The following is a 19,979-nucleotide window of genomic DNA, read 5'->3' on the forward strand; positions in this document are numbered from 1 at the left end:
GGAAGAGGAAGACGAGGAAGCGAGAGAGCTCAGAGCGGAGAGGCAGAGGGCGAGTGCGAGGGAGAGAATGGGGAGAGGGGAGGAGGCAGTGAGAATTATAACGCAGAAAGATGGCGCGAAAGGGGCGACGGTAACCCTAGCTTCCCGCGCGCGCCCCCATCTCCCGCCTGCATCCGGAGAGCCAATTTTTCTGGCCGCTGAACGCTCGTTCTCGTCCCGCGAGAGCGAGGCCGCCAAGAAACGGAATCTATTTTCGTTTCCCGACAGCTAGGCTTGGGGGAGCACATTGCACTCCCAGAGCCAGGCCCAGAACTCCATATAGGCATCCAAACGATGCAAAACTACATTCTAGAAGCCAGACCGGGGCATATACAAGAAACCAAATATGCCCTAAGTTGTTCGTCGAGGTCCCGTTCCCAAACGAAGCAAGAGCGCAAGTGCGCGACTGGGAAGACGTGTTCCAAGGAAAGCCACGTGCCTGCGGTGGTTGGCCCAAGTGCCCAACCTGACAGCGTCACAAATCTCGGCAACGCTGCACCGGCGTAAACTCGTTTTCTTTTTCTTTTTAGCACATCCATGATCGATGTCCATGCGTGCTGTTTTATCATGCGCTGTACTTTGTCAGTGCTTGGGTTCCAGGCAACCACGCAGTGAACGGAAAAAAATTGGGTGTGAACGGCCTCTTTGGTAGCTTGCCGAGAGAACCTTGCTTAGCCAGATAGCAATCTGAGCCTTTTATTTATAATATAACAAAAAAAAATCTATTTGACCTACCTCGCTCTCCACCAAACTGATTTGTCTCTTCCAAAGAAAAAACTGGTTTATCAAAAAAAAAGTTCTGTCCCCGAATTTTTCATCCTCCATCACTCCTACCTCTCTCCATTGATCACTTTCTAAACTAAGTTTTCTAACACAAGCTTCTCATATCACGTATATTTATATCCAGAAAGAAATTAAAACGACTCTGATACACATGGAGTTGCCGAAAAAAGAGTAGAACGCCTTGTAAACATTTGAAGATTGGAGTCTGATTGGGAGTCGTCACGAAATAATAAGAAAAACAGAGTCTGACCAGGAGAAGAATGCTCATGTTTGTTCCTCCACTCTCTCGAGCATATAAGTCATGGTCAGTTTTATTGAGAGTAGTAGCATAGGAGTTCTGGATGGTTTTACTAAGAATAGTAGTCCAAGATGAATTAGAGATAAGTGTCCTAGATGATTGATTGTCCCTTCAGTGACTCAAACTCACGACACATGCTTATATACAAGTTTTTTTTTGCGAGCATGCTTATATACAAGTTAGAATAGCATACGTCCAACCACACTATAGAATCCGATTCTCAAATATATTGGAATAGATAACGCAAGATGCCATCATTACCGCTTCTCAAATTACCTAGGAAGCAAATTCGGGCAGTTTTGCAAGCTACAGAAAATCAGAAAACCTTTCCAATAGTTGGGACTTGGGAGGTCAAATAGACTTTCTTTTCCTTCATTTTCTATTCGACCCATTTGGATCCTCAATGAATTGGAATCCATACTAATAATCACAGTTTAGACACAAATCGATTATATGGCCATATACAGAATATACTTGTATAATATTGTTAGCCACATGGAGGAGATAATTATTTGTTGCAGTTCTGTTGCAGAGGAGAAAGCCGAAAGTATGCTACAAGTTACAGAGAAAAACGTAGCATGAGGATTTATGGAATCAATTTCTATTTCTCATCTTATAAATTTAAGACAAGCTTATATCTAAACTTTTAAAAGTACTTCCTCCGGTCAAATTATAAGACGTTTTGGCATTTCAAGATTCATAGCTTTTGTTGTGTACCTAGACATAACATATATTTAGATACATAGCAAAAGAAATCTATACCTAATAATAAAGAGGCAAAATTTCTCTCCACCTATTTTTTTGCCCGGCCATCCCTTAACTAACTTTGTGAATATGGAAAACTGTCTATAGTCCTTCTCTTTATATATAACTAGGAATCCTAATCCAATTAGATCTCTCCGATTTTCAATGAATAGAAATCTTAATCAAATAGGAAAAATATAATAATATGGACAAAGGAATCTTAATCTAGTTAGATCTCTCCAACTCCGAGTAATCGGAATAGGAATCTTAAACCAAATGCAAAATATATAAGAATAGAAATTTAATAAAGAGGAAAGAATGGTACAATTTCTTTTGTTTCGTTTCTCTTATGTTCTTTTTTTAATCTTTTCGGGTTTGTCCGTTTTTACTTGCTCCGAGTATGTGTTCCTTTACGTTCATTTGGACGCTTTTCACTTGGCTCCGAATATATTTTGATTTTTTTCCGTGGCAATTTTTTGGAGTATATTCTAATTTTTGTCATGACTGTTTTCTATTTGGCTTCGAGTATGCTTAGATTTTTTTTATCGTGGATGTTTTTGACACTAGCTTGACTTTTCTGATTTTATTTTCATTGTTTTCTCCACATGGTTTTTTCGTGTTCTATTAAATATAATACGAACAATAAATAAGAGATCACAGCCATTTTAATCTTTGATTACTTAAGAAACAAAGATTTTTACCACTAAGTTCATTTTATTTTTGACTCGAACTCATGACTCATGCTACAACTCACTACGTATTGGATCTCGTTGCAACGCATGAACATATTTGCTAGTGAATCTAGAAATGCCAAAACGTTTTATAATTTGGAACCGAGGGAGTAGATTTCAATTCCTCTATTTTTTTTTTTGAGAATTCAATTCCTCCCAAATGAAAGGAGGCTCTTTTTCTTTGAGAAACATGAAAGGAGGCTTGTGGAAGAAGAAATACTCCGTAGCAAGCAACGATCGTGGCCCAACTTAAAAAGTAAGACAGGCCTCCTATCACATTAATGACGTCTAGGCCCAGTAAGATGATTACGACCACAGATCCCTGCGCCACGGGCCGGACTCGAGATTCGGCCCACCCACGTGTTCTGGTGGATCACGCGTCTTCTCCTCCAACCGCACCAATATCTTCCTCTCCCTTAGGGCAAAGGCGGTGAGGCGATCCGTCGGCGGCGTCGGGGGCGGTGGAGGAGGATGGCCGACGTGCATGGAGACAAGGAGGCAGGCCTGGAGGACGACGATTTCCCCGACGACGGGCCTTTGGATCCGGAGGAGCCAGGTGAAGGAGGAGAACCCAGCAGCGGTGGAGACGAGGAAGAGGAGGACGACGTCGACGGCCTCGCCAGCTTCCTCGAATCGGAGATCCTCGGATCCAGCGACGAGGATCCTATTGACGTGAGCGCTCTCTGTCTCTTCTCTCCCTTCGTATCGAATCTTTTAAATGGCTGGGAATCGGGTTTCTGACAGCAATTGAATTGGTTGCCGCAGCAGGAGCCGCGGCAGCAGGAGGAGGACGGTGATGCCGCGAAGAATAAGCGGAAGCAGGGCTCGGGACCGGACGGGGATGGCTACAGCGGCAGTGGCAGTGAGGGGGAGAAGACCAAGAGGGCGAGGAGGGAGGAGATGAGGAGGCAGGCGAAAGGTAAGGCCGTGGCGCCTCAGATCGACACGGGCATGTTCAGCAACATCCCCCCTGAGCTGTTCCTGCAGATCTTCAAGTTCCTCTCTTCCGAGGACCTCATCTCCTGCGCTCTAGTCTGCCGCTTCATGAATGCTGCCGCGTCCGATGAGACCCTCTGGCGCCGCCTGTAAGTTGGCTGAGGAGGCCGCGCTGTTGATTCTATGCCAAATTCGGTGCAATTCGACTGAGATTTACATGTTCCATGCCTTTCTGATTGTTTTTTTTTTCAGGTACTGTATGAGGTGGGGACTGGCCTCCAATGCCAAATTCAGGGAGTGTGCTTGGAAGAACCTCTACATACAGGTAAATTCATCTGTTCATCATCACTGCTTCTAATTCGAGGTAGCCAGGGACATTAAAAATGACTTTTTTAGACATTTTTATTTAGTTTTAGTGCTCACAGGCGATTTGGATATTAGGTCTAGTTACATGCTGTAAATATGAACCAATGATTTGGGCGCTAGGTGCATGTTGAAGTGCAAAGCTTTCTTTTTTACACCATACTCAGCTGAACAAAATAATATTCCCGTCAGTATTGCTGCACAATATATTTGTTTGATGTTACTGTTGTATTGATGAACTCTTGCGAATGTCATTTTTCTGTTGTGTTTAATCCCCAGAGAGATAGAGAGGATATGGTTGAATTTGTGAGGAATACCCCTACAGAGTTCAAGGAGTACTATATTCAGATGCAGGCTGCAAAAAGGAGTCAAATTCCCCATCCGTCAGAAGTAATTACTAAATTCAGACTCTTGTTTAATCTCTGTCACATATCCATCTTGTAGTTTCCCTTCAATCCAACAAAATTGTCTTGTGTTGACGAAACTTCAATTGTTCTTCATCTGGATTTTGAAGGTCAATGACGACAAGGTTATGCTAGATAAGACGGTAGCTGATCAGGTATCTAGTTGGAAAAACAGCCGGGGGCTTACCGATGAAGCTGTCAAGGGGCACTCTTGTTCTGGAAATACATGCTCGTACACCCAGATTGGCGATGCTTACATTTGTGAGAAGACTGGTCGTGTCCACGGTAATACATATTTCCTCTATCTGTTGACGTGTAATTAGATCATGCCTGAAATGTTTTCTTTTGCTTTCAGTTTGTGATGACGCTTGTCGTGAATTTGTCTTGGACCAATCTAGTGGGCTGCTTCTTTGTACGATATCTGGCCACTGCTTTGAGAGGTGGCTGTGTCCTGATGATGAATGGGATGCCGATGATACTGTGAGTCCTCCACAAAGTTCCTTATTTTTTTCTTTTTCCTGTTGATGTGCATGTACATGGTTTCAAGTTGAGTCTCTGCTGGGGAAAAATCATCCATAACCTGCACTAGGCACTCCATTGTCATGCATGTACATGGTTTCAAGTTGAGTCTCTGCTGGGGAAGTATCATCCATAACCTGCACTAGGCACTCCATTGTCATTTCACTAGTCTATTAGCAAATGCTACCGGGTTTCTGTGTCCGGTTTGCCCTTGTTACTAACATTTGCTTATTTGGAAGTTTCAGGATCTGCAACAGGCTGGTGTAGTGGATGAAGCAGAGCCATTCATGGGATCTGGACGTTACGGTGAGTCGAGCTCTCTTTTTTGAAATTGAGAAAGACATATTTCTTCTTCATTTGTTTTGTTTTCAATCCTAACCTCATAGGAGTAATTAAAAATTACGAATAAAGGGGGGTGTTTGGCTTGAGGAATGAGGTGACCCATCTCCAATCTCATGACTCACATTCTTGTTTGTTTTGAGGAATGGAATGGGCTGATCATCATCAACCCCGTTCCTCATATGCACATGATTAATATAAGGATGGAATAGTCCCACCAAAAATCATGTCCTTGTAGGATGAGTTCATCCATCAAACGAACACCCCCAAAGTACTAGTATAGTTATATTAATATCAAGATGCCAATAAGTTAGAATTTTAAATTCCTTAGTTCTGAATTTCTCATAGTGCAAGTGAGGTGGGTCACTGCGTCTTGGTCCTGTCTTCTTTTAGAACGTTCTTATGCAAGTAACTGCCTTGCACTTTGTAACCTTCTGCATACTGTTCATTGCGTTTTTCTTTGAATTTCTTCTAGTAATACAATGTAATAGAAGTCTGTATTAGTAATTTTGTTTGCAATGTTTCATTACACTGGGTTACTGACTGTGATCATGCTTTTGATACAATGAACAGCACGAGCTATTATGTTGGGTTACAACTGCACTGATGAGAAGGAACTTGAGGATGCCTTGGGTCTCTGTTGATGTATTTCTGTCGATATGTCCTTCACTCTTGCTACATGATCAAAGCTTCCCTGTGGAAGATGAAACAAGCGGGAATGTGGGATGTATAGCTCTGTGTTTTACCATGTTTCACCCTCCAGGATGTACCTAAGAATAGAACTTACTTTTGAGGTAGATCGCTGATATGTTTTGATCAGCTGAGGGAGCTGTTATGTTGTCGTATGGTTTCCTAAATTATCGAGATGTATGCCTGTAATAAAAATATTTTACATAATGAGCTTTTTGTTTGTATGATGTGATGTTGGTATATCGGTAGATGCATGTGAGATACTGATGCGTCTTGACTCCGAGTTATATATGTTCTTTTTTTTTAAAAAAAAATTGCTAAGATGTAGCAACCAAGCACCAAAGGTTTCATTTTTCGGGTCTATGCACTGATGATGGTCGTCGGCTATGAGCTCTTCAAAGTTCACACCTTTTTTGCCCAAGTCGATTTGAACGTAGTAGGGTAGCAAGAACTGCAAACCGGAAAAGCTGAAGAAATTGCAACTGTCACAGCAAAAAGAAGAGCTCACAAAAGTAATTTCTGAGGCTCAATTTTCAATATCCGCAAAACGACAATTTTCAATATCCGCAAAACGACTATAGTTCTATATGGTTGTTTACAATATCAGACGGCCTATCAATGGCTCCGTTCGGCTTACTCTATATCCGGTTTGTTCGGTTTTTTTTTTCCAACCGAAATAATGTTTTTCTCTCACGACATTTCAGTCAGAACAATGTTTTTCAGCCAAGATTCAGCAAGCCGAACGAGGCCATTTGAGTGCCTTCAGCCTTCTTCGCCTAAAGCATGGGCAGAGGCATTCTGAGCTGAAGCATAGCACCTGGTGCTCTGAACGTTTTTTTTTCAGCCACGACTTCTGCAAAAGCCTTCTCAAGTGCAAACCTTAGCAGCCTTGTAAACGTCTGGGAACACACCCGCTCTCAATCCGTATGTCAAACCGCTCTGATAAAGATCTTTGTACCAAGCAACCAGACTAACCCCGAAATTAATTAGATGATTTTTTTAGAAATTGCATGACAAAATACTACTTTTTTTTTGAACTATGAATGTAGATGTTTTTTTAGAGACAGTTTATTGACAAAAAGACAATCAAAATTAAGTTTCAATTTGGAATTAAATTTAAAATCATTGAGCTTGTTTTGTATGATTTTAAATTTAAATTCAAATGAAAAATCAATTTTGAGCATGTTCTTTGTAAAAAAACTTTAGATTTCACCTAAGCACATATATAAAAAAAAAATACTACTTCTTGAACCATGAATTTAGATGATTGTTATTTGGAGTTTTAGAGACTGTTTAGCAGCTAAACTGTTTAAGCGAAAATTCAAATATAATAATATGGGAAGAATTTTAATTTAAAAACTACAAAATCAATGACGTTAGATCCAAGCAAATGGGTTGCGCTTGATTTTTAGCAACAATCTTAAAGACCCCTAGATATTTTGTTTGGAATCGCCAAGAAAAAAAATCTAGAAAATCAAAACGGTGGAAGCGTGCCTTGTTACTTGCTTGTTGTGGCTAGACATCTATATGTTGTTTGGCGTGGAACGGGCTTATTGGCGAGTGGACAGCCGAAAGGCCTGGCTATCGGCTTTCTAAGCGTCAACAAGTATGTCAGCACAAATTACGTCTACATACAAATTAGTCTACATGGATGTGACAGATACATATCAGCTATTGGGTTGTCGAGTAGGGTCGTGTCAGCCATACAACTACTTATTAGATCCTATATCTGTATTTTTTTCCTTCCAGCTCTAAGTTCTGCAATTATTTTTTAAATACTATTATTTTTTAAGAAAAACCAAAACTCTAGAGATAAAATGAATTTATGCACAATATCTTAGTATTGCACCACCAAAATATCTTTCCTCCTCGCCCTGTGGCCGGCACTTGGCAGCGGTGTGTTTAAGCTCATTTGCATTGTTAATGTAACATGAGTCCTTCCGGACATTGCCAGTTTTTTTCCCTGAAGAAGCAACATTTTCTCGAACACACAAAACAACCATAAGAAATTTAGAACTTTGCCATTATCACAGCTAAGCTTCGTCAAAATATTATTCTATATTTTTGCACCGCCAATATGCCATTATCAAACGGTGGTTGTATGCTATAATATAATATCATTTTCTCAGTTTCTAGTTCATTAACTAATTTATCCACTTTTTTGATATGTGATGGGACCAAAATGTCACATGTCTCTACTGTAATCGATCCCCCCTTTAGAGCAACTTGGGCAGGCCCTCAAACAGGCTCCTAAACTAAAATTTGAGAGCTTAACTCGTGATTTTCGTGAGAGAACCAAATCCAAGTTGATGAAGATCATGATTTGGGCTGGCATAGTAGTTATTACCTTTGCAATTGCGGTTCAAATCTATCCGATCTTTATCTTTTTGCTCAAAGAACGAATAAAACCCCTTGTTGAAGCCCTTTATGATAAGCTTCCCTGGATCTGGGAAGTTTCTCTTTCACGGTATTGGGATCGTTTGATCGATTTCCTTGATCGCTACTTATGGGCGTGCGAACATGGATTCACAAACAAAAACGGGAATTCGTAGTCACTTTTTCCTGTCGCGTAAAAAAAGGCTTTACGCGAAAGCAATAGAGGTTAAACACAGGTCCAACATGGCCCCTACTCAACCCCCAAAGTAGGAAGGCACTCAAATCCCGGCCGCATTCGTGACGACTCTCTCTCTCTCTCTCGGCATGGGCGACCATCCTAGACGTGGTGCGACGCCTCATCCCTCCCAGTAGGCAGTGAGGGGATGTCTGAGTGTTAGGAACCAGGGAGTGGAGGCGGCAGACGGAGACATAAGCATGGTTGTTAGGTAGAATAGAGATAGAGAGGAAAGAGGAAACAACAAATAACGAGTGGGTCCCATATGCCAATGTATATTAGAATGAATTTGAGAGGACCCTGATTTGAGGGCTCCTATTAGAGTTGCTCTCAAACCTCTCGCTTGTCACTTTCTTCAGCCTTGGCGACGAGCAGATCCCAACGTATGAGTGTGTCTTGGTAGTGCGGTAGCCAGTAATCAGCGGGGAGCTCTTTGGTGAGGGACAAAGAAGGGCGGTAACATCATTATCTGTGGTGTGGTGCACATGGAGTGTGGAGAGGCATGAGTGTTTAGGGCTTATTACCCTGAAACATGGAACATGGCCTCATTCGATGTTCTAGAAATTTTGTTTCTAGGAGAGGAATGGGAATATCGTGGATCATCGTTCCAAATGTAGTGAGAACGCACCCTAGATCAAAGGTACAAAGTGGAGGAATCAAATCGGGAGTCCAAGATGCTCATAGTAGTGCATATTCCTCTTTCTCATCATGTTCCTCTTTCTCATTATGCATTTAGATTCTATGTCATGCTTGTTTGTGTAAATAGTTTATAGACAGTAGATGAAAACATAATGATACAAAATGGAACAAGTTCATATACCGGTTGCCTCAAAATGCATTATCAAAATAGAACATGTTCATCGTTTCGATTATACTAGGTACATGTTCCATCTCCTGAAGAACAAGGCAAATAGGTATACCCATTTGAACCATGGTTTTAAAAGTGATGTACCACGTTCACTTTCCACAACCCCATTCCTTGAACCCAACATTTTAGAAAACTGGCTGCTAAGTGCTAAGGTTCATGGCCCTTCTCAGTTTCACCTACACAAACATGGTACCAAAGAACAACAAGGAGGAAGGGTACGTAGGCCTGCTTGTGGTGGCGAGCAGGATTCGATGAGGAGATGTTGAAGCTGAACGTGCCAACAAAATGTGGGAGCACATCAATATAGGATCTGGTGAAGACCATCATTACACTCACCAAGGAGAGTGAGCTCAAGTTTAAGGAGAGTCGGCCGTAGAGGCCGTATAGGCCCCTGCCAATGGTTGGATCCACCAGTGATGTAAGGGATGGGTGCTGATGAAGGGTGGGTTTTGGGCTTGTTGTTCCAATGGATTCGGCTAGGGCAAGTGCCCCCACGGCATGGTGACATGTGCTCTATGTGGAGACGGCAACGAAGAGAGACGAGCGAAAGAATGAGAGGCTACCAGGGTAGACAGGTGACTGCTCTATGTTTGTGAAAATGATTAAATGTTTTATAAATTTAGGAAATTCATTCCAGAGTCTCTACTATGTTTCATAATTCTATTTCGGGAGACAATAGTTGTAGCAAAGCCCACGTTTCATAACAGTAAACTTCCAAATTCGTTAGAGAGATACATATCATTATATTAAGAAAAATGATAGACCCGTACAACTTGCGCACTTACACCACCACTCCCTTAAAAACATAGCTCAACTTTTGTATAGAGAAACCTGACCTGGACCAGGGAATTAACCCAACTAAACAACTTCCTGTGGCAGAGCAACTAGGAAGGAAATTCCTTTGGCCCCAGTCAGCCCCCAAAGGCCCATCTCATCAATAACAAACAAGTTGTGTTGAAATATTATGTGATGCCCCATCAAAGACACAATGATTCTGGTCATTCCAAATGTAACTTGCATCAAGAATTATGTAGACCTTGCCTCCTCTATCTATCTAGCATATCACTTACTCTAGACCATCGTCCATCAAAGAAAGCTTTCCATGCTAAGGGTTTTCCCAACGCACGATCATAGAATGTTGCCCCAAAATCTTCATCCGTAGCATCCCTCCATGTCACGATAAACTATAGCCTCGTATGTGTCAGAGTCTCTAGTAGAAGAAGCAACAACTTCATCTGACAAAAGTGGTAGGCAACAATTGGAGAGCGCATTGTGGGTTAGGAAGATAGTGTGCAGAGCAAGTTTGTAGAGTACCATTGGAGGTGGAGTGGAATTTGGAAGTCTGCGTTGAGAGACTAGGAGCCCTAGCCCTTTCATGCCTATGTGTACTGCTACTTTAGGTTTAAGATTTTATATGTATTGCCTTTGTGGTACTCATTCAAGTGACTTAAATATGTAACGCCGCACGATATTATTGATGGAGTTTACTTTTGTCGGGGCTCGATCACTTATATAGAATGACTGTCATAAAACCCTAGAAGCAAAATTGTCCGTTTCTTGTCGGGGCTTGATCATTTATAGAGAATGATGTACTTTGCCGTAAAACCTAGATGTGAAATTGTCTATTTTGATCGTGGCTTCACATCATTTATAAACGATGGAGAATGACGTACTCTGTCGTAAAACCCTAGAAGAGAAATTGTCTGTTTTGTCGGGGCTTGATCATTTATGGAGAATGACGCACTCTGTTGTAAAACTCTAGAAGCGAAATTGTCTGTTTTTGCCGGGATTGACATATTTATAGTTTTAGCGTTATCTTGCAAGTCACGACACCCAGAGATGACGCTATCACAAGATCCTATAGGTTAGGTTATATAATGCATGCGGAATATTACGTTGCAAACAACCCGGCAACTTATTTAATAGTAGTGACGTTATCTTAAGATCCTAAAAGTTAGGTTATGTTGTGCGCACAAGATGTTCCGTTACAAATAACCCGACGACTTGTTTAGGAATGATGACGCCATGGTCAGATCCTATAAAAGTTAGGTCGTTATGTAGTGTGCACAAGATGTTACGTTACAAATAACATGTCACTTTTATTTGAGAATGATAATACTATCATAAATAAAACCTAAGTAAAAGTGAAAAATGTTTCCTATATCTTCCCTTGTCCCCTGTCACTTTTATTTGAGAATGATAATACTATCATAAATAAAACCTAAGTAAAAGTGAAAAATGTTTCCTATACCTTCCCTTGTCCCCTAAGTTTAGCATATGCAATTTACTGTATGTTTCTTTTATTAGGGCTATGCGTGAGTCTCCATATATTCTTCTTAGTTGGTATATGCAAGCCATTGCATTGACTCACTATTTCTATTGAAGTATAGACCTAAGCCATTCCTTTCTAGATGTTGCAACCGATCTCATTGTTCCATGGCTTATGTGGTATTCTTAATTCATGGCTATCAGGTTTAAGGGCTGAAGCTAGCCCAGTCCGTTTCAGAAGTTCTGTATGTTTGCTCTAGTTTCTTCTGTTATGTGTAGCGTGGGTGTGCATGTCAGTGGGCAATAGTGGTTGTACTCCTAGTTCCTAAATCTCATTTAATTTGGTCCCAATAGAGTCTCATGGTGTCACGCTAGCACTAGTAGTACCTACTCCGAGTCCGATATATGCTATTGCTACCTGACGTTCTCAGGTGTTTGTGGGTTGTGGCACTGTGATTGGTTCTGAACTCTGTATCCTGATTCCCTGAAAATCAGAACAGCCAGGACGGTCACTGTGCCTGAAAAACTAAAGTCGTGCAGTGTACCGTACATCTTCAACACCAGCAGGAAATTGCATGGCCTGAGCACGGACGAAACACCTGTCTCAGTTTCTGGTTTTAAACCAATATCGTTTTATCATTCTCGGGCTATGACACTTAGCAGATGGCCTCGAAAACAGCTAATAGTGGGCTATAGCCACTAAATTATATATAGACACAAATAGTTTGACGTACTTCAAACAGATATAGCGGCCGCACTACTGGAATCGCGCGATTTGCCTAGTGCCACAGGCACTAGGCAAAGGCCCAGAAACACTAGGCAAACAGTTTGCCTAGTGTCACACTAGGCAAACAAGGGTCGGCAGAGGCGGACTAGGCAAAGAGCACTTTGCCGAGTGTCAAACCTCGGACACTCGGCAAAGTGTTTGCCTAGTGTCAAGGACACCACTCGGCAAAAGTATTCCACTGACGGTGGAAATCGTAACGGACGTTTTGCCTAGTGTCGGAGGTCTGACACTCGGCAAAGTATGCAAGGTTTGCCTAGTGCCAGGCGTCCGACACTAAACAAATATGTCAAGCTTTGCCTAGTGTCAGACCGCCTATACTAGGCAAATATGCCAAGCTTTGCCTAGTGTCAGGCCTCCGACACTAGACAAACTACCTACTTTGCCTAGTATCAGTTTCCTGACACTAGGCAAAGTCTGTTCCCAGGTGTGCCACGTGTGGCCCCTTTGCCTAGTGTCAGACCCCTGACACTAGGCAAAGTAACCAGAAGCTGAATTTTTTTTTTTGATTATTCCATTTGCGACACAAATATAAATCATATTCAAACACCACAAATATATCACATGAATCATAAATAAGAACCACATGTTCACATATATCACATGTTCATACCAAAAGTCCAAATGTGCCACAAGTTCACAAGTTCATAAGTGCACAACCAAATTTCTTAACAAAGTTCACAACAAGCTGATCACGACGATTGTCAAGGGTGAAGAGGCCCGTGGTTTGATGCTCCAGGCGACCCTTCCACTTGATTCGGCTCAAGCTGTGGTGCCGGCGACGCTCCAATCTGTGAAGCCGGCGACCCTTCCACTTGATTCGGCTCAAGCTGTGGTGCCGGCGACGCTCCAATCTGTGAAGTCGGCGACCCTCCAATTTGATTCGATGCCACGCCCGATTGATGCTGAAAAAAATGAAAAGGATACCGTCAATAAAAAATTTCGGCAGAACCTCCCCTGCACGGAGAGGTTTCCAAACCCTGCAAGAAAACAAACGGCACGATGACCGTCAAGAACATACATATCAATACACCGCCACCAACACCACCACCACCCGAACACCACAACTGCCACCACCACACCACAACAACAACCGCCGTCACCACCAACACCATATTGTATGTTTGAGATTGCATATTTTTTCTAGTGTGCCCTATGTCAGGTTGGAACATAATAAGTAATATATTGGTACTCACAGGAGTAGCTGCTTGAGGAAGTGGCAAGACTAGGCTAGCTGGCATGGTCCGCCCCATAGCGGCGCCAAGAGTGGACACGAACCCCACCAGCTCCTCTATCCTCTGTCGTTGGGCCTCCCGCTCTTCCACCGCCCTCGCTTCCATCTCCTCGCGAAGCCTCCTTTCTTCTAGCAGTTGGGCCTACAACATTTGACCCCCAATGTTAAAGTAAGGCAAAGGTATGTAAAAATCAATAAGCAACGAATAAAACAGAAATTACCTGGAGTTCGTTGACATTAACAAATGCGAATAGGAACAGGCAAGATCTATACAGAGAAATCTGCCTCGCTGATAGCTCCCGTCTTACTGAGAAATCAGTTCGTTCTATACAGAGCTGTGACCTGCATAAATGCAGAGAAAACAGCTATATGAGAAAAAAGCAAGAAAGAAACTAGAAGATATATGGCCAAATTAGTCTTCATAATAAGCATATACTGAAAACAGCTATATGGATATGTCCACGAATGCAAGTCCATTCTAGCTAACACACCGGGCACTAGTTTTAGGAGTCCGAAACAACTCGTTCAAACAATGCAGAGTAACAGCTAACACACCAGGCATGTCCATTCTAGCTAATTTGCACAAGGCATGTCCATTCTAGCTAAAACTCTGATGCCTTGTTCTTCCATGGCCGTAGATAGGAGATATGCACAAGACATAATAAGCTTACAAAGAGCCTTGGTCTAACCACCCAAACTAACTGCTCGGTGAACAGAAAGCACAGGCAAATTGGTATCTTACTTTAATATAATGGCACATTATATTAAAAAAAAAGAGAAGCCAATATGTGCTTACATGAAAAAAAGAGAAGCCAATATGCTAATTGGTCAGATATCATAAGTAAAAAACAGAGAAGCCAATTATAGTTCTTCTAGTTCGATAAACTATCATCAATTAATAGATCAATGATGTTGCAGTATAGAACAACCAACCGGCACTGGCAAATTGTGATCATGCCTGTCTAGTACATGAAGCAAAGTTTTATGTACAGATCACAGGTTCCTACTTCCTAGTGACATTACTAGACAAATGGGTTAGCCTTGTGTCTAGCTGTGAATCAAGACAGTGCATTAATCCTTTCATAAGTACAATATTAATTGCAGTCAAATGAGCAACATACAACCATTAAGAATAAGTGTTTGTTCTGAATGAGCAACCAAGTCAGTTCAGTTGACAATGGAAAATCATAGAGTATGTTCCTGGACTACAGAACAGTAGACCACAAGCTGAAACAAGTCCATCTTTTAAATAACTAGCAGGTCCACCCAAAAGATAATACTCTGGCTCCATCTCTAAGGAAAACTTCACTAACTTTAACTGAAATTGTAGAAAATATATCAGCACCTACAACTTTAACCAAAAAACGATTGGTAACATAAGAAATAATGGCAAAAGCTTTATCTTAGCTCAAATTAACTAGTCCAGAAAAAATACAAGTTCAACCATTATAAGTTATTAAGTTTACAAGGTTAAAGAAATAATATCGATGCTCAAATAACTTGAACACTCTAAGAAGATAAAATGGTGACCAAGTGAACATACTAATGAAATCATCTAGTACATACACACTGAGCCTGCTCACAGCTCATCATTACAAAGCGCTAATCCATCTCAAATGTTAGCCACTCACACGAGCACTTGAAAGTAACTTCAATTTTAGAACTAGATAGGCGTTGTTGGCTATAAAAACGAATCACATGTATCAAACAACCAAAAGAATTACGCTTCCACATCAAACATTCCACTACGGGTACTAATAGGAGAGGAACCAATTTTTTTTTTAAAAAGGAGCATATGGAATCTTCTGACCTCCAGTTTTCCTTGGGCTTGCATCGGGAACGAGGTAGGCGACGAGGTCCTCCTTATGGTCCAGATCATAACACAGTAATTGCTCGGACTGAATCACGATATCTTGCTACCAATCCTGCAGAAGAGCAACACATCTTCAGTTACCATTATCGAATTAGTATATACACGTATCCAAACTACTGGCAGCAAGCAAGTAACACAGAGTTCCTTCTTTTGTACAGAAGTTTGCATGGAATGTGTATTCTTAATTTTTCTCTGTTGTAGTCTCCAGATTACAGTTCCTATCTTAAATTTCTGTGTTGTAGACCAATAATTTGTAGGCTGTAAATAATACCTGCAGCCTGTAAATAATATAGGTGTAATTATGTATAATCTGAACCATCGCAACTACTACCAGGTTCACCTGATGTAGAGGCAAAAATAATGTCAGACTAACTATGAGCAGCCCCAAATAAAATCAACCTATTGCTTTTTGCGTCAAGAAACATAAGTAGTTTGTATCAAGCATACTGCATCCACTACCTGGAATGACTTGACAAAGACAAGTATTACTGCTGAACCAGAGCTACAATGACCAAAGAATTGATCAGGTGCTACACATGCAAATTCCAGGTTCCTTTTTTTATTAACAAGATGCCATGGAGCTTTGGACAGGCAATGGCATAGAATGAGAATAGCTAAATTTGCAGGAGTTAAGCATATAATATACGTCCTGAAATGCTAAACAAATAAGGAAAGAAAAATCCGAAAATCCAGCATCGCATACTGGAGTTAAGCATATTTGTGGCTTCTTCAAGTTTGCTCTACCAATTGAATTTGCTTACTACGAATTGAAGTTAACATTCAGATACAACACCTGTAACTCATAGTAATACTAGTGTTTGTGAACTACAATGCAGCTATCTAGGGTGACAAGAGACAAATCAAATCCATCTAGGGATGGAGATGGGACGGGGTACTCGGATTGGGACTAGTACCTGGCGCTGGGTGTACGTGAATGGCAGACCTGAGATGCCGCCGTGGGCTTGAGTGCTCACCGTTGCAGATCCGGACACCAGGGTGCTGGGGCGCGAGAGTGAGGGGGTGGCCCCGTGCTTCGCACCATCGCTGCGGAAGGCCCGCGCCCCTACCTGCACTGCCTCCGCGCGAGGCAATTGCGAAGCCGCTGCCGCCGTCGCGAAGCCCTCGTGCCGCAGCGCCGCGACGTCCGCTCTCGGCGACGCCGCTGTCGCGAAGCCCTCGTGCCGCAGCCGCCGCGACGTCCGCTCTCGGCGACGCCGCCATAGACGGATTTCTCCTCGCAACGCTAGGGTTAGCGCTCGCCGCTTGCAGTGCTTGGTGCGGGATTTGGCAATGGGATCGTGGGATGGGGTTGCGGGTGGAAGACATGTGATGCCTGGTGGGGCTACGCGCCTGTGTTGGATGGATTGGGCCAACGGGTCATGTGACTGAGTCACCTGGTGTGAATAGCAGCAGCTATCCAGGCGTACGGTTTCATGTTTGCGTTAGCTTCCAAAACCAAAACAAAAGTTTTTTCGCTGAAAGAGCTCGCGCGCTCTGGGCCTGGGGTTCGGGTTCGGGTGAAAGGATAAGTTATGTGTTGAATATCCTGCTTTGCCTAGTGTCCAGGATCTAACACTAGGCAAAAAAAAATTCAACTGCAAAATTTATTTGTAAAAATAGAGTAAATACCTGGCACACCTCACTGCTGGGTTTCTTCGAAGTGTCTCCGGTAGTACCAGTTGTAAGTACCGGTACTTCCGGTCTTCACAAAACAGTGGAAAAATGACCTAGCGGTACTACCGCTGTTTGACCGGTAGTACCGGTATGACCGATAGTACCGGCTGACATCCGATAGTTCGTACCCAGTGTTTTTGCTCAAAACTAACCTACCGGTAGTACCGGTCTTCTACTGATTTGCATAATGTCCTAGATCTGACACTGGACAAATATGAATGTTTTTGAACTATGATTTTTTTTAAAATAAAAAAACACTCAAACAATATAAACTGAAAATTAACTTTGCCGAGTGTCGATAACCCAACACTAGGCAAACACTATAAAAAATAAGTTTGCCTAGTGTCTTCCATGAGACACTAGGCAAAGAGGCCAGTTTGCCTAGTGTCTAGCTGGCACACTAGGCAAACTTATTTATTTTTTTTCAATTTTGGTCTTCAAACTTTTTATCGAGCCTCCCTACATAAAATGAGACTACATGTTGAAAGTTGGCACAATTTTATGAAATTTTGCTATATTTCTTTAGTTTATTTAATTTCTTTGAATTTTTTCGACAAATGCAAATTTGAACTGCAAGTGTGACGAATAATGGCAATTCATGAATGCAAAAATGATATTCATGTTAGTAAGTGTTAGTTGAGGCCGTATCCAGAAACAGATAAAAAATTTCACACATCTTCACGTCGAGACATGACCACGAACTTGCGAGCAAATAGTTTTTAAATTCTATTAAATGAAAACGGAGTCTCAAATTCATGAAACTTGTCGACAAGTCAAGATATCGCATGCGGGTGCCATGATAAAAATTAAAAAAGATTTTGAGCACATCGTCATGTATGATGCTTAGAAACCCTAACATCTCCACATGATCACATGTGGAGATGTTAGGGTTTCTAAGCATCATACGTGACGATGTGCTCGAAATCTTTTTAAATTTTTATCATGGCACCCACATGCGATATCTTGACTTGTCGACAAGTTTCATGAATTTCAGACTCCGTTTTCATTTAATAGAATTTAAAAACTAGTTGCTCACAAGTTCGTGGTCATGTCTCGACGTGAAGATGTGTGAAATTTTTGGTCTGTTTCTGGATACGGCCTCAACTAACACTTACTAACATGAATATCATTTTTGCATTCATGAATTGCCATTATTCGTCACACTTGCAGTTCAAATTTGCATTTGTCGAAAAAATTCAAAGAAATTAAATAAACTAAAGAAATATAGCAAAATTTCATAAAATTGTGCCAACTTTCAACATGTTGGTCAAGGTATAGTAGGAAAGCTACAGAAAAAAATTGGAAGCTAAAATCAAAAAAAGAAAAAAATATTTTGCCTAGTGTCTCTGTAAGACACTAGGCAAACTGGCCGGTTTGCCTAGTGTCGTCCGGAGACACTAGGCAAAGTTATAATTTTGTCGAGTGTTAACGGAAGACACTCGGCAAAATGGTAACGGCGGTTGCCCTCCGGCAGCCTTTGCCGAGTGTGATGGTATGCCTAGTATTGACACTAGGCAAAATGGTCATTTACCGAGTGGATTTCTTTGCCTAGTGTCGACACTCGGCAAATCGTTATTTTGCCTAGTGCCTTTGTTTTGCCGAGTGCTCCGGGGTCTAACACTTGGCAAACAAGCTCTTTGCCTAGTGTCCGACGATTGGCACTAGGCAAACCATTAAACACTAGGCAAATCTCGGTTTTCCAGTAGTGCCGGCAGCTTAGCCGGAGATTTAGAACCTTGTTTTAAACACTACTTCAAACAGCAATGGTTCTTAGGTTTCTTCTGCTGCAGCAGATCGTATCATAAGACAACAAGATGATATATAGCGCTAGTCGTTGCTGTCATTCATCAGGTAGAGGTAGAGCACCAATCTTAGCTTCAGAATGTATTATTAGGGGAAACGCTTCCATTCTACACCGGAAAGAAACATTGGCAGATCTTACAGCCAACTCATGCACACTAGAAATCGACGAGAAACTAATCATCAGAATAATACAGGTACTCCATGAAATCTGCGCAAATTTCTTTCTAGTGAACGAAGCAGACACACACACTACGTGAGCCTTGAGATCTCTGCTGCCCTCAGCAAGGCATGCACGATCTCCAAGAACCCACCAGCCGCGTCACGGGGACCCGAGGCGGCGGCCGACGATGGCGCGGGTGCGGTGGCGGCCCGAGCCCGACTCCGCCGCCGACGGCTTCTCGTGGTTCACCTCGGAGTTCCACTTGTTGGACGGCCCGGACGGAGGGATAGGGATGAGGACCCGCTTGCTCACAGCCACCGCCGCGGACAACGGTTGCGGAAGCTGGCTGATGACTACAACCTCCCGCGCTGGAGGAGCAGCAGCAGCTGCTGCTCCAATGGCCGGGCCCCCGCCGCCGGCTGGCCCTCCATGGCCGTGATCCTGGGCAGCCAGCACCAGGAAGGCCAGGCCGGCGACGAGGACGAGCTGGCCAAGCGAGGCCATGAGAGCTAGCAGTGAGCACGCGATCGAGCTGCAGCTAGCCGCGTGCAGGAGACGACGACGACGACGACGCACCCAGCTAGAGAAGGCAGTGATGAACTGACTGACGACGCGGCTAGGCTTCCAGCAGCGAACCCCTTATAAGGAGGGCGCGGCAGCCATAGCATTCTCCGATCTTGGATTCTTTCTCCGGGGAGAGACGATCTGAGATCGAAGGCTCAGCTCCGTCCATCATCTATCGCCACCAGATCGAGCACAGCTGCATGGTCAAATAGGTTTCAGGACAGGACGAAACGTACGGCTGGCAGCCGTTGAGTGACGCCATGCAAGGCCGCCATCAAATTTAAGCACTCTCAA

General features: G+C 42.6%; 2 protein-coding genes and 1 long non-coding RNA gene across 6 annotated transcripts; 1 reads left to right on the forward strand and 2 right to left on the reverse strand.

Annotated features, from left to right (window-relative positions):
- The first annotated feature begins 2,987 nt into the window (after nt 1–2,987).
- LOC136520710 (F-box protein SKIP31-like) lies at nt 2,988–6,086 on the forward strand. Of its 4 annotated transcripts, none has more exons than XM_066514350.1 (8): nt 2,988–3,267; nt 3,364–3,680; nt 3,784–3,856; nt 4,174–4,284; nt 4,409–4,583; nt 4,654–4,778; nt 5,057–5,123; nt 5,730–6,086. In XM_066514350.1, the coding sequence occupies exons 1-8, from the start codon at nt 3,067–3,069 to the stop codon at nt 5,798–5,800; spliced, it is 1,140 nt and encodes a 379-aa protein (XP_066370447.1). In that variant the 5' UTR covers nt 2,988–3,066; the 3' UTR covers nt 5,801–6,086. The 4 variants fall into 4 exon arrangements, with proteins under 4 accessions (XP_066370447.1, XP_066370450.1, XP_066370446.1 ...); XM_066514353.1 differs by having other exon boundaries at nt 5,063–5,123; XM_066514349.1 differs by having other exon boundaries at nt 2,991–3,267; nt 3,361–3,680.
- A 6,863-nt stretch (nt 6,087–12,949) lies between these two features.
- LOC136523012 (uncharacterized) lies at nt 12,950–13,815 on the reverse strand. The gene is made up of 2 exons (XR_010776056.1): nt 13,574–13,815; nt 12,950–13,282 (listed from the first exon to the last, which is right to left on the reverse strand). It is a non-coding gene; the product is annotated as an uncharacterized lncRNA (long non-coding RNA).
- Nucleotides 13,816–19,073: 5,258 nt separating this feature from the next.
- LOC136520023 (uncharacterized) lies at nt 19,074–19,641 on the reverse strand. The gene has a single exon (XM_066513427.1). The coding sequence runs from the start codon at nt 19,623–19,625 to the stop codon at nt 19,281–19,283; it is 345 nt and encodes a 114-aa protein (XP_066369524.1). The 5' UTR covers nt 19,626–19,641; the 3' UTR covers nt 19,074–19,280.
- Nucleotides 19,642–19,979: the final 338 nt, after the last annotated feature.

The sequence above is a fragment of the Miscanthus floridulus genome, chromosome 18, assembly GCF_019320115.1.
Source record: "Miscanthus floridulus cultivar M001 chromosome 18, ASM1932011v1, whole genome shotgun sequence".
NCBI classification, from domain to species: Eukaryota; Viridiplantae; Streptophyta; class Magnoliopsida; order Poales; family Poaceae; genus Miscanthus; species Miscanthus floridulus.

Excerpts from the sequence above, each read along its gene's own strand:
- LOC136520710 (XM_066514349.1), top strand. The coding sequence starts at position 3,067 with ATGGCCGACGTGCATGGAGACAAGGAGGCAGGCCTGGAGGACGACGAT. Across the intron at positions 3,268-3,360 it reads GCGACGAGGATCCTATTGAC|CAGGAGCCGCGGCAGCAGGA; the intron begins GTGAGCGCTCTC and ends TGGTTGCCGCAG. Across the intron at positions 4,779-5,056 it reads AATGGGATGCCGATGATACT|TTTCAGGATCTGCAACAGGC; the intron begins GTGAGTCCTCCA and ends CTTATTTGGAAG.
- LOC136520023 (XM_066513427.1), bottom strand. The coding sequence starts at position 19,625 with ATGGCCTCGCTTGGCCAGCTCGTCCTCGTCGCCGGCCTGGCCTTCCTG.